This window comes from Terrapene carolina, unplaced genomic scaffold (genome assembly GCF_002925995.2).
Source record: "Terrapene carolina triunguis isolate 2854851 unplaced genomic scaffold, T_m_triunguis-2.0 Scaffold62, whole genome shotgun sequence".
Lineage (NCBI taxonomy): Eukaryota > Metazoa > Chordata > Testudines > Emydidae > Terrapene > Terrapene triunguis.
In genome coordinates, this window is record NW_020664413.1 from 17,649,891 (window position 1) to 17,664,320 (window position 14,430).

At 40.9% G+C, this 14,430-nt stretch overlaps 1 protein-coding gene across 1 annotated transcript in view; it reads left to right on the forward strand.

Moving 5' to 3' along the window:
- Window positions 1–14,430, forward strand: part of THSD7B (thrombospondin type 1 domain containing 7B) — a 506,250-nt gene that overhangs the window by 196,102 nt on the left and 295,718 nt on the right. The window contains exon 4 of the mRNA XM_026647768.1: window positions 9,188–9,439. Coding sequence (XP_026503553.1) covers window positions 9,188–9,439 — 252 coding nt within the window. The remainder of the gene's footprint in view (window positions 1–9,187; window positions 9,440–14,430) is intronic.

Here is a 14,430-nt window from a genome sequence, read left to right on the forward strand (position 1 = left end):
TTTCATCTAAGCATAATTATGGGCCTCCATATACATATGCAACTCTTATTGATGCCAATGGTAGGTATGAGAGTATATTGGAGAGAATGAAGTCTTACATTTCTTTCTGTAATAGCAGTTGTTGACTGCCGTCCTCTTTTTGCTACCTAATCATTTTTTTAGACCATATGGTATGGATTCCTATTATTTCAATGTCAAGGTTGTAATACTGTACAGCAAGCAGTGAAAACCTTTTTATTCTTCCAATTTCTCCTCAGATTTATATTTAAAATATCTTAGCACTGCATTTAATTTAGGATTGAAACATTTTTTTTGATAACATTAGAAGTTCTTCAAAAATCTTGCTCCTGAATTTTTCAGAACTCCGTGTATTTCTCACTAATCTGTAGCTCCTGGCACCTGCTCACATTCAAATTGGAGAGATATGGGGTTATTTTGTGTTCGATGCTTTGCTTCTATTAATGTCACTGGCAGTTTTGCACACATACTGAGATGAAATATACCCTGTAGCCTTTTTCGTACCTGCTTTTATTATATCTGCAGCAAAGTACAGATGTTTTTATTGGTTAGAAGAAGAGTCAGCGCAAACTATTCCAGCAGTTTCTGACATCTCTACTTTTTTGCATGACTCTAAATATATAGCCTGATTTTAATCTTGCTTACACCAATTTTACCCTCATAGACTTTAATGGAGCTACTTCTGATTTATATCCCTGTGATATCAGAATTTGGCTCATGGGCTCTAGGGTATATCTACACTTCATTGTAAACCCAGGTCTGTGGGATCTGAGCTTGTGGACTCGGTGTTTCTAGGCCTGATCTTGAGTATCCACACTGCATTGTAAACTTGGGCTTATAGTTACAGGACACTGGTCTCACAGCCATGCTAACATGTCCATACTGCACTACCCAGAACTTCTGACTCAAGTCTGCAGTTCGAGCTGGATTCACACTGCAAAATTATAGGGCTTGGCCCTGAGTCACCGCAGGACTCCGGTTCTCACTCCCACCCCTCCCAAGCAGGGTCCTAAGACATGAATCCTGAGTGCTTGCTGACCTATGTCAGACTGATTTGTATGTGGATGGAAGCAGGGCTTGGGCTCAAACCGGAGTCAGAGCCTGTGCTTAGTGTGCAGTGTACACATCCCTTAATACCCAGTTAACTGATTTCCTGACGCTTACCATGCATGCTTCACCACAGATGATGCATACAAAATTCCGTGTTAGATTACACATTCCATGCCTCTAAGCATCCATTGGCAGATTCACCTCAAGAAAAAGAAGAGTGTGTTTCCACCACTACATTCCCTACTCAGGCTTCCACTATGTGGGGGGAAAGGTGCAGATTCAGTTTATAGCTGAGGTGCCATAGAGCCCCACTGGCAGAGACTCATAGACTTTAAGGTCAGAAACGACCATCATTATCATCTGGTGTGACCTTCTGCGCACTGCAGGTCACAGAACCGCACCCACCCATTCCTGAAATAGACCCCTAACCTCCAGCTGAGTTACTGAAGTCCTCAAATCATGATTTTAAAAATGTCAAGTTACAGAAAATCCACCATTTACACTAGTTTAAATCTGCAAGTGTCCCATGCCCCATGCTGCAGAGGAAGGTGAAACCCCCCCAGGGTCTCTGCCAATCTGACCTAGGGGAAAATTCCTTCCTGACTTCAAATATGGTGAGCAATTAGACCCTGAGCATGTGGGCAACACCCACCAGCCAGACACCTGGGAAAGAATTCTCTGTAGTAACTCAGAGCCCTCCCATCTACTGTCCCATCACCGGCCGTTGAAGATATTAGCTGCTGGAGGGATGCCATGCCACCTTGCCCAGTGCCTTCCCCTTTTTTGGGCTGTGCTAGTCGCTTTTTATAGGGCAGATTTAATCACTGCAACCTCCTTCTGGCAGACTTTCTTATGACAGATGCTTGTGAATCTAGCTCATAATTTAATATTATTGCACAAATAAAATAAGCTACCTTTATTGATTTGGTTGGGGGTTAAGGATCGCGTTATTTGATAGCGCTCAGATTATCACATGTTTCATTATATGAGTATCTTTTTTTACGCAGTTGCTAGTGGAAATTGTGCAATTTGGCACTAGAAACCTAAAATCCAAAGCATACTGCACATATAATACTAGAAATAAAATGTCACCACTACAACATGTCCCAGACAACATAAACAATCACCTAGTAATGTCAAACTCATTTCATTGCATGACATATTTGCAAGCTTGCTTTTGAAGAATGGACCAGATCTTGCAGGTCCTGTAAAGCATCTCTTTACAATAATGATGATATTTTTGGCCACTGACAAAGAAGAGCAAACACATTTGCATAACCCTGAGCAGAGCTGAGTTTAGGCAGCCAAAAATCTGCTGTGGAACTGAAAAGAGAAAATGAGCCTTTTCTTTTTCCTGGCCCAGGTTTCTTCTTTGGGGGTGTTGAATGGGTATTCATGAGATACATCTTATAGATGAGAAAAACTGAAGCAAATGGGAAGTACCACACAATATGTCTGTACTGAAATCTCTCGTGGCATTGAATAATTATTATGATAAATGTCCTAAGAATTTCACCATGCTCATTAGCCTTATGGCTGCTTAATCATAAAAGAAAAATGCCAGGTAATCAAAGTGGTCAATTGACTGTTAGAGAGTATTTCAGGAAGGTAAATACCTGTGAATCTGATCTCAAATTTTAGAATGTTACAGCACATATGACTGTATAGTGTTAGCCATGGTGCCTTCCTTATTATTGAAGTTGTTTAATTTGTGCAGTAGTTTGTGCAACCATTACTTATGTTTGCGAGCAGTACCTATTGGAAATATTTGTGAGTGAGTGAGTCCTATATTTGCAAAGATGCCTCAAATGGAAATTAAACTTTCTGCTTTAGACAGTTACAAAGGCTGAAACAAATGAATCTGTAAATAGAAAAGAATTCTCCTTTTCTGGCCAAAAAAGTGTATTTGGTTGATAAGGCCACAAACTGCTTTCATGTGTTATGAAGCTGAAGACAGCAGTCATCTCTTTGCAGCTGCAGGATTACTGAGGGGAATTCATTTTGGTTTCTTAGCCAATAAGCTTATGGTTCATTCTAATAGAAGCTTCCTGCCTTTTGAGATGGCTAGCAATGGTATGAAACTTACTTGCCTCAAACCTGCTTTTATTTTCTCATTAATTGTTGTTAACTAACATGGCAGAAGCCAGCCAAAAGAACCTCCTCTGTCCAGCATGAAGCATTATATGTGAGAAGAAGAATCCCCTGCATAAGGTATTCAATTCAATTAAAAAAAATTGCACCCTACAGAGATTCGTTTGACTGTTCCAGCCACAAGTGCATGAGCAAAATGCACCAGCCTTGCAAGAAGGAAAAAAAAAAAAAAAAGAAAAAGAAAAGAAAAAAGCCTAAGATAGAATTACTTTGTGGGGAGTTGAAGGTGATGGAAGGGCGGCCAGACCTCAATCTTTTGTGGAAGCAATTCTAATAATTATGGCCTGAAAAGGATCACTGTGAAATCGAACATCATGCATTCTTTTATTTCAGGGATTACAAGAGAATTTCCATTTTGTTTTTCCAAAGAGTCTGCATGTATTTAAATATAAGCCTCTGCCTAAGTCACCAGAATGTATATGTTGGCACTTCTTATGTTGGTGGTTTCTGCATTGTCACATCTGAGCACACCTACAGGAGATTGGGATAAGATCTACTCATTCTGTTGGGTTAGACAAATTAGACAGATTAGACCATCCTAAATCAAGATTTTCAAAAATTGGTGGCTACAGTTAGGCTCCTAAATCCATTTTGGGTTCCTAAGTAGATCTGGTCTAATGTTCAGACGTGCTGGACATGCTCAGTTCCCACTGAAGGTACTCCGCACTTTTGAAAAATCAGGCCAAACAATTTCAGAACCCAACTTCAGGCACTCATTTCTGAAAAGCTTGGTCCCAGCTACCATAGTGATCATGACTGTGAGATACATGCCTGCCTAGATAGATGAAATAGAATCGTAAGTACATTTTTAATTCTAACAGGTCAATGCTTGCGCTGTTGTAATAGTGAAAGTTTTTGGAGGTGGTCTCAGCCTAGACAAAGCCTTATGTTCAGTCTTTTCCCAAGCCATTTTCTCATTCCCATTTTGGATCCCTGAGTGAGCTAGGATTGGAATTTGAACCTAGGTCTCCCAAACATCCTTTTCATTTGGGCAGTGAAATTGCATCTTTGGCTCACAGGCTCAGAAAACTTAACAGTGATGCCTCACATGTCTAGTCTTTACTTCTGTGAGTTTGCCCCAGATACATCTGGAATACATAAGACTGTGTCTGAGCTTTGTCCAAGAGGAAAGAGCATGTTTTTACATTTGGTTTTGGGTGGCACGGCCACAATTATTTTGACTTCAGGACTCTGAACTAACAGATAGAAACCAGTGAGACTCACATTTTAGTGGGTCGTTGCACATAAGAATCTGCTGGGGAGCAGATGTTATGAGGTAACACTGGCCAGAGTATGTGCACGTGTATGTATTTTTCACTGCCTTTGCTCACTAGAAATATTAAAATGAAAAGAAAATCCAGTTCTTTGACACCATTCAGGGCTGTTTACCTGCTTTATGTTAACTTGTTCGATCCAGTATTTGCCGCAGATTCTAATCTCAGTTGCAGCTATAAACCCCCCAACATGGAATGGGGTTATACAGCTGTATGTAAGGCTAGTTTCAGTTGACACTCTCTTTAAAATGTTGGTATCAGGTGCCCTACTAGCCATGTTGAGATCCACTGAAATTTCCCAGTATAATCAGATTGGCCAGTAATTTACTTTCACTAGCTCCTTATCTATTAGAAATTAGAACGGTTTTTAAACCATATTTTGCACACTGTCTTACTAAGGTCCTGAGCAATGTATAGCTAAACTAGTAAAAGGGAAATAAGGCTGTCTGCCTAGCTTAATATTACAAAGAAAAAGTTTAAAGATGGTTAGGGTGGGTATAAGCTCCGAAGCTGTTTGGATATGGTTGCCAATCCGTTGTTAAAATGTATTGACATTTTATACCTGTGCTAATGTTTAAAGGTCATGATGGAGGCGGTTAGCGAGTAAGTATTTCACCTCCTATAACACCTATATACATCTAAAATTAAAATGGTTATGGAGTTTTCATCCTAGGCTCCACTGGACAACAGAGAGCTATCCCATAGTGTTGTCGATGCTTTCCATTCAGGTTTTTATACCACAATCCTCCTGATATCTGAGTGCCTAATTTTGCATGTTTAGCTCATTTACAGTCTTTGCTTAGGATAACAATATGTTGCACTTAGTGTTTCTAAGCACTAATTAATTCACCGTCACAACACCCCAGAGGTAAGGAAGTAGTTTCCTAATTTTAAAGGTGAGGAAACTAAGACACAGAAGGGTTGACGTTAAACAATTTCAAATGTGGGTGCTTAAAGTTAGGCCCCTAAAGCCATATTTGGGCAATATATAAAGACCAAATCCAATTCAATTAAATCCATGGGAATTTTCCTACTGACTTCAATAGCAGTTGGGTCAGCCTCTAAGTCGCCTTATTTTCAAATGTGCAGAGCACTGACAATGACAATGCTCTTTTTGACTTCAGTGGGACCAGGATTTGTCCCCTTTGCGGCGAGGACACTTCCACACGTTGTCTCCTCAGGATAGCAACTATAGGTTACAGGAGCCAGCTGTTCTTGAATGCTTTTAAATTATCCTATATGCTGCAAAATAAGTGGTAGTTCTAATGCACAGCCTACGTATCCATCTTTCCCCCCTGTTTGTTTCCTATCAAAGTCCATCAAACTGTCTCCTGGTGACTAGTCAGATCTAAGTAGTAGTGCAAGAACTGCATAGCTATGCGTGCCCCATGACTGGCAGCAGGTAATAAAGGTAAAAAAGAGGCATTATGTTTGTTGGTGAGGGCAAAAGTTGCAGACAGGAATGCACAAATCTCTGCCTATATAAGTGCTACGCTTATTTAAAGTGTTGCAATGTTACTAATACAGCTTTCAGAGTATTTTCAGGAATGTAGTGTTCATGGCTACATAAAGCTGAGCTCTGGCTAAAGTGCTCTGCCTCTTCAAATGGCATTATGAGCATGTTTAACCCCACCTCCCCCCCACCTCACTGAAGAGGTTAGTATCCCTATTTTACAGATAGGGAGACTGTGACACAGGTGGTTAGTGACCTGCCCCCCATGATAGAGGGAATGAGGATCAGACCTGGAATTAGATCACTTGACCATCATAGTTAAATACTGTGGGTTCAAAAATCCATCTCAGATTCTTTCTTTAGTAGGAGTAGAGCGTGGGCAGAGCTGGGGGAAAAAACAGTGGGGGCGGGGGGAATGAAGAGAAGTAAGTGGCTAGAAGTGTAAAGAAATCTTCAGAGAGGGAGGAAAAATGTGTATGGCAGGGTAAAAATTCTTAGGGGGGGGGAAATAAACACACACAGAGTGCTCCTGTTTGTGCCAGCTTTGCAGTGAGGGAGGGATTTGACTATCCTTAGTCCGTAGCACAGGTTTACCTTTGGCTAGAAAGTATTTTCCATGTATGTATTCAATTGAATCATGCTTTGGGGTCCATGGGGGAGAATATGGGTTTAAATTAAAGGGAAAAAAGGTTTTGCAAGAAAGCAATGTGATGCAGTTTGGAGTGAGCAAAAAAAAATCCTGCTCTCCTAGTTCTCCACACTGGTATTCCATGTGGAATGTCTGTGTAACTGGCCCCAAAAATGTTCCATGGGTCACATTTCTTTTTACTGGGGTATGTTAGCGAAAAGTATATTAGCAAGGAGCCAGAGCCTAATCCCCCACTCCCCCAGCACTGAGCCACTCCACCCAAAATCACAGCCTATATGCTCCCCCTGTCCTCCTGCTTTGTCCCCTTCTCCCACAACCATCTCTTCTTTTTCTCTCCCATTCTGCTTCCTGTTTTGTGGCCTGAGCTGGTCCACCAAACCACCACTTCTCCTTATTGAATTCTTCCTTGAGACCTACTTCTACTGGGACACACAACAGAGATGTTACATATTTTTTTTAAATTGTGCACCAGGCATTGCTGAGTAACTGTATGATCTTAGTATTTACTTGTATTATGATAGCACCTTGAAGCCACTACCCCATTGTACAAACATATATAACAAAGAGAAGGTCCTTGCCCTAAAGAGCTTGCAATCTAAATAGCTATTGGTGTAACTTTTGTCCTCCCTCTCACAAACCCTTCCTTCAGCTTTATTTCCCATTAGTTGTCACATATCTGATATTGGACTATAAGTTTCCAGGACAGGGGTCATGTCTCTTGTGTACTGTCAGGCACCTAGGACATTTTAGATCACTATGGAAGAAGCATGTAAAAGGATTACTTCTATATTCGTTTTATAAATATCCAGTTTCTAGTAAAGAGCCCTGAATGAAAGCATGTGCCCTGGTTAGTTTCGCTGTGTTAGTAAGTAATCTAAAAGAGATTCAATAACTGATCCCTTGACATTTCCCACCTTTTAAGAGCTACACGCTTTGCTCTTTGCATTTGGTAAAACCCTGATTGTGAGCCATTAGGGGCTGGAAAAGAATAAAATTACAAAGGAAAGAGAAGTCTGCACTTAGCTGAGCTACATTTGTAATAGTTTCATACCAACCTTGCAAATTAGTCATGGACATTTACAAGTCTGGGCAAATACCTGCTTACTCTGTCTTTCCCTGGGACTCCCCATCCCAGAGTTTTCTTTCTCTGCTGGCTCCATCTTCTCCACCCCCATCTCCACTTTCTTGGTGTCTCCCTGGTGAAACCCCTGCCCCTAAGTCACTACATTTTCTCTCATTTTACCCCTTCCAACCTCCCATTGCACCAGTTGCTATGGCACTGGAGGGTAGGAAAGGGGTTTTCTTCTTTTCTAGAGGGCCATTGATGGCTCTGTGGCTGAACTGCGGATGGCTGTGGAGGAGGAGAGACTGTAAAGGGGTGGAGCAGGAATTGTTGTTTTCTGCAGGTTCCCTTTTGCAGTTCTACTAAATGCCATTGAGCAGAAGAAAAAAGGAATTGATCAGGTAGCTGCCTGCATACGTGTGCTCCTATAGCTAGCATTGGGATATTTAATCAGAGAGAAAAGTTACTTGCTTGAAGTAATCAAGTTTCTGTATTTTTGAAAAGCTGTTTTAATTCTGTACTTCAGGGATTGTTTGCTTTTTGTTTTTTTGTTGAGGTACTCTTGAGTCATTCTAATATAAAGCTGTCTGCAGCTGTAAACTCTTCAGGCCTGCTTCTCCACGTTCACCTGGCATAGCGATGCTCACTTCTGTAAAGTGAACAAGCACTTTACAATGATTTTGCACAGATATACATGACAAAAGGAGCAAATATTGGAGAATCAGATCCACAGAATCCAGCTGCAAAATTCCAGGAGCTTTTTGCTTTCATTTGGCTTTGGAATCACTCTGTCAATATAGAAATATTTAATTTAGTGATTTTAATCAAGCCAAGAGAATGCAAAGCCAGAATGTCTATTAGAACTAATATGGTTTTGGTTCGCATGTCACTCTACTTCTTGGTGTGATCCCAGAATCACAGGTTTAAAAACCTAATTTTATTGCTTCATCCTAAAGATGTTGAGCTCCCTCCAGTCTCTCAGAGAAGTGTTGTTCAGCAGGAACTAGTTCAACTCCTGACTCACTTGGACACTTGGATATCCAACAGAAAGAATGTGGTGATGTGAACTGGTCATAGTGACAGCAGTTCTGCAATATTCTGTGTGTGGGTTTTTTTGTCCTGGATAGACTGTGAAGTACGGGCTTGATCCAGCTCATAAAAAGAAGTTTGCAGAGTATATCATCACTGAACTGCTTTTTGAATCTTTTCTAACTCGGGGTGAGCTGGACATACACTGTGCAAGATATTTTAGCAGAAAAAAATCTAAATACAGTCTTTCCTAAAACATGCCAGATTAATTATGATATCACACCTGATTCACCTTTCACTTACGCCAATTTTACCCTGGTATAACTCCATTAATTTAACTGAAATTACTCTGGATTTGCACTGATGGAAGTGAGATCAGAACCTGTATGTAATTTTGGGGGGGGAGGGAGGGCAGTGAGGTGGAAGGGGACTGTAGAAAAATTAAAATCCAGCAACAAACAAGAACTCCTCAGATTTTTTTTACCATTTTCTCATCACAGCCTTTGTATGCAAGAAACCATCCCACTGACCTTTCAGTCATGTGTCATGCCTAAAGATTGCGAGACATCAATTTGGTCTGTGTGGAGCACCTGCTCGAAGACTTGTCACTCGGGGGATCTCTCACCAGGATTCCGAAGCAGACTCAGGAGCATAAAATACATTGCAGTAGGCACTGGGAAGGAGTGCCCTGAGCTAGAAGAGAAGGAGGCCTGCAACGTAGGAGGAAAAGAACTTCTGCATCCATGCCCCAGGTATATTACATGCTTTTATCAGCACCTTTTCAAGTGGAATGCAAAGCCCTGTTTGCCTATTTGTTGGGAACGAGCAAAGTTCTTTGATAACGAAGGTCAAATTTATTCCTGTCTCTCTGCGCCCCCTCCCCTTATTTTCACAAAAAGGTTAGTGATTCAAAGATTTTTAAAAAAAAATATAAATGTAAACTTATTCTTGTATTAGTAGCTGAAAGCCCATGCTGCCGCACGGGTGTAATTCATAAATGGATGAGATCTTAAAAATTGAAAGGTAACACACAGTGAATCTCAGTGATACTCTAAACACAAAAAGCTTGCAACCATGTTTGTAGCTGTTTCCATTGCTTCACACTGACTCAGACATTCTAGGCTTCAAAGTGATGTTCGGGGTTATTGTGTGTGTGCTGATTATCTTGATTTATGGGTGGGGTGTGGTATGTTGGGAGAGCTGTATGGATCTGTGTGGTTGTTGAATGAGGGGGGAGTGATATGTTGAAGGGCTGTATGTGTTAAGGGTTATTTTGTCTGTTGTGTTGGTGGTTGTGTTGATTTGTGTCTAGGGGGTTGTGCTGGGCAATTTGTGTTGATTTGTGGGGGTGTCAGCTGGGCTCACGGGTGCAGCAATTGGACCAAGTAATCCACTGTCTGAAACTGTTGCATGAAACTTAGCTGGAGAGTGAGACAGGTGATTGGTTGAATTACCTCTGATATCACAATGGTCTAGGATTCTTGGAATGGCATAGATACATGTCTTACTGTTGCCTGGGTATAATATATAAAGTCAAAATGGCTGAGAACTTAAAAATTGGATGGTACAAACTCTGAATTCCAGTCATGATTGAACAGAAAGCGCACTCAACCATGCCTTTAACCACTTCCATCGCTTTGCACTGACTCAGACATCTTTGGCTTCAGAGTGACAGAGACAATGACAATCCTGGAATCTTATTATATAGACACCTGAAGAGAATCCTCACATGGCTGTACTCCATGGCCCACCTAGATTCCATGGAAAGCACCCCCTCTCAGGGACTGTGGCTTAGTTGCTGCACAGAGGCCAGAACTAGGGGCAGAATCCGTGGCTTTGCAGGTGAGGAACGAGAACTCCTGTGCATACACAGAGCCTCTCTGACTTCATGGAGGTGGGGCAGGTGTCCATGGCTGTCTGTTAATTGGCTCTGGAAAACTTGAAAGGGTCCACAACAGGCAAAGAGCAGTGAAAGCTCATCTTGGATGACTATTTCTTCTCTCTCCACAGAAAAGAACATCCTCGTGGGTAAATAGGGATTGGTGGGAGGGAACAGCATGGCTTTGACCTTACCGACTTCCAAGACCCTCCCACAAGGAGACACTTTGTCCCCACGATTGCTGACTCCATATTGCAGCCAAAAAGCCTCTGGCGGAGGGGATGGGGAGGGGGAACTCTGCAAGATGCACATCCTCTTGGAAAGGCGAAACCTGTGCAAGTGTCATTAAAGGGATCACAATTGAGTTCCTTCAAAGTCAGCCAATTGCTGATCGGCTCTGTGCCCCCAGCTAGGAGCAGGAGGGGGGGTGGGTAGGTAAAAAAAAAAATTCGGTTGCTTGATTGGATCCAACAAACAAGCTCTCCTGTACTGATTTTTACTCTTCCACCTAAATGCACGTCAATTTCAAAGACAAAAGAATGAGAGATTGTCCTGCTGATTTTATGCTCTGAGTACAGTTGTTTCAGTTGATACCTGATTGAAACACACGAACTGCTGGTTAATGAGGAAGTGACGAGAGGGGTGTCTGTAGCCTAGTTTCCCATCCCTGCCATTTTTTTTGACACTGATGTATTAGAGTACGAGATTGTGACAGTTGCACCACAGCACTGTATAGATGGTGGTGTGGAACACCAGCAAGCGCACCAGAGGCTGTACCCCATGCTGGTGCCTCATACAGCTCTCCCAGTGAGAATCAATTTGATAAGGCTAAAGAGATGAAGAGGTTGGCAGGGCCTGACGAAATTTACCCTAGAGTTTTTAAGGAACTAGCTGAAACAATCTCTAAACCTTTAGCAATTATCTTTGAGAACTCATGGATGACTGGTAAGGTCCCAGAGGACTAGAGAAGGGCAAACATAGTACCTATCTCTAAAAAGGGGAACAAAGAGAACCCAGGGAATTATAGACCAGTCAGCCTAACTTCAAATACCTGGAAAGATACTGGAACAAATTGTTAAACAATCAGTTTGTAAGCACCTAGAGGAAAATAAGGGACAAGTAATAGCCAGCATGGATTTGTCAAAAACAAATCATGGCAAACCAACCTAATTTCCTGGCGTGGATGGAGGAAAGCAGTAGACATGATATATCTGGACTTTAATAAGGCTTTTACACAGTATCACAAGAAACTAAGAAAATACAGTCTAGGAAAAATTACTATAAGGTGGGTGCACAAGTAGGTGAAAAAATAATACTCAGAGTAATTATCAATAGTTTGCTGTCAGACTGGGAGACTGTATCAAGTGGGGTCTGTCCTAGGTCTGGTGCTATTCAATATTTTCATTAATCAGTTGGATAATGATGTAGAAAGTACATTTATAGAATTAATAGATGACACCAAGCTGGGAGGGGTTGCAAGCACTTTGGAGGACAAGCTTAGAATTAGAAATAATCTTGACAAATTGGAGACCTGGCCTGAAATCAATAAGATGAAATTCAGTAAAGGCAAGTGCAAAGTATTCTTCTTGGGAAAGAAAAATCTACTGCAGAAATATAAAATGGGAGAACAACTGGGTTAGGCAGCAGTACTGCAGAAAAGATCCTAGGGGTTACAGTGCATCACAAATTGAATATGACTCAGTGTGATGCTGTTACACCCCAGAATGATAATAACCTTTTTGTATTAACAAGAGCATCATACGTAACACATGGGAGGTAATTGATCTGCTCTACTTGGCACTGGTGATGAATTCAGAAGAGAACAACAATAATTATAGGAGGCTTAGAAAATATGACCTAAGAGGAAAGATTGAAAGAATTGGGCAAATTTAGTATACAGAAGAGAACACTAAGGGTGAGGACATCGTCAAATATGTAAAAGGTTGTTACAAAGAGTGTAGTGTTAATTGTTTTCCAGGTCCACTGACAGTAGGACAAGCTTGCAGCAAGGGAGATTTTAGGTAGGATATTAGAAATATAAAGATAGCTGAGCACTGGAGCAGGGTATCTAGGGAGGTTGTGGAATCCCCGTCACTGGAGGTTTTAAAGAACAAGTTAGACAAATAGCTTTCGGGCATAGTCTAGATGACATCTTGATGTCCCTTCTAGTCCTACATTTCTATGATGCTATGAATCAAATAAGTTATAAAGAAGTTATTTGCAATATAGCTATCATGGAGTCAGCAATTTCTTTTAAACTATTTTATAATATTGTTTGAACCCCAAATGTGTTTTCATGTTCACTGGGAATATACAGTTTTGCCAGAATTGTAATTATTTCTTGAATTCTCTTGAGTTTCCATGGTTGCCGAGTAACAAGACAATGACTTAATAAAGAGAGAAACCTCTTTTCCTTGTCAGCAAGTCAAAGCTTTCCAAAAATTAAAAGTATTTGGAAATAATGAGAAACTTTTAAGAGCTGCTCTTTTATTTTAGAGGGCATGCTGAGATCTGAATGTGAAGGTATTGTATTATGAATTATGCTCATAACGTGTCTTATTTAAAGGTAGAAAATTCTTTTTAGAGTTGTTACGACTTACATGGAAGTGTACCAATTCAGAACATATAGGCTGCTTCTCTTTCACTCTGAAAATCAGTAGTGTAATCACTGACTAGTTCTTTGAATTGGGAGTGGTGAGAGTGCTCTAAAGGGCAATGTCCTGGCTAACATTATTCAGACACAGGCCTCGTTATTCTTGGGCATACAGAAACTTGACGTGGAGGGTTCACTAGCTTCTCACATATGAGGATTTTGACGTGGTAAATCATGCCTTTTTCAGTTCCAGATTGGACCATCATAACTTCTACCTGGGCTTCAGTGCAAAAGCTTGAAAGTGAAAAAGGTACAACACAGAGCAACACACTTCATTAGTAACAAAGACCAGCATTGGCACATGGTTGTGCTTCCTGAAGTCCACTGACTCTTCATTGGCTCATGAGCAGAATTCCTGGTCATAATCTAAAAGACTTTTAATGGACTGAGACCAACCTCAGAGATCACCTTATCCAGCATACATAGATTCCAAAGCCAGAAGGGATCATTGTGATAATCTAGTCTGACCTTCTGTTTAACTCAGGCCACAAAACTTCCCTGAAAGAATTCCTAGTTGTCAGTCATAGAGAATCCACACAATTTTTGGTAATTTGTTCCAATGGTTAATTGCTCTCACCTTTTAAAAACGTTTGCCTTATTTCCAGTAGGAATTTGTCTAGCTTCAACTTCCAGCCATTGGATTGTGCTACACCTTTCTCTGATAGATTGAAGAGCACATTATTAAACATTTGTTCCTGATGTAGATACTCACAGACTGTAATCAAGATACCCCATAACCTGCTCTTTGTTAGATTCAAAAAGCTCTATTTAGCTTATCACTATATAAGGAAGTTTTTCTAATCCTTTAATCATTCATGTGGCTCTTGTCTGAATCCTCTGAACCCTCTTCAATTTATCAACATCCTTCTGGAATTGGGAGCACCAGAATTGGACACAAGATTCTAGCAGGGATCACACCAGTGACAAATATAGAAGTCAAATTAACCTCTCTACTCCAACTCGATGATATGCTCAACAGGCGCAACGAAGCCCGATAGACCCAAATTCTCACCATTAAGAGATGGGAACATAACATTCTCAGTGACAGCACCCTGATTGTGATACTCCTTGCCAGAAGAGATCTGACTCAATGCAAACTACTGAAATGTCAAAATACACATTTTTGATTAAATCCTTCTTTGGGTTGAACTCTTTCAAAACACGAAATCCTTCTCTCTCTCTCTCTCTCTCTCTCTCTCTCTCTCTCTCTC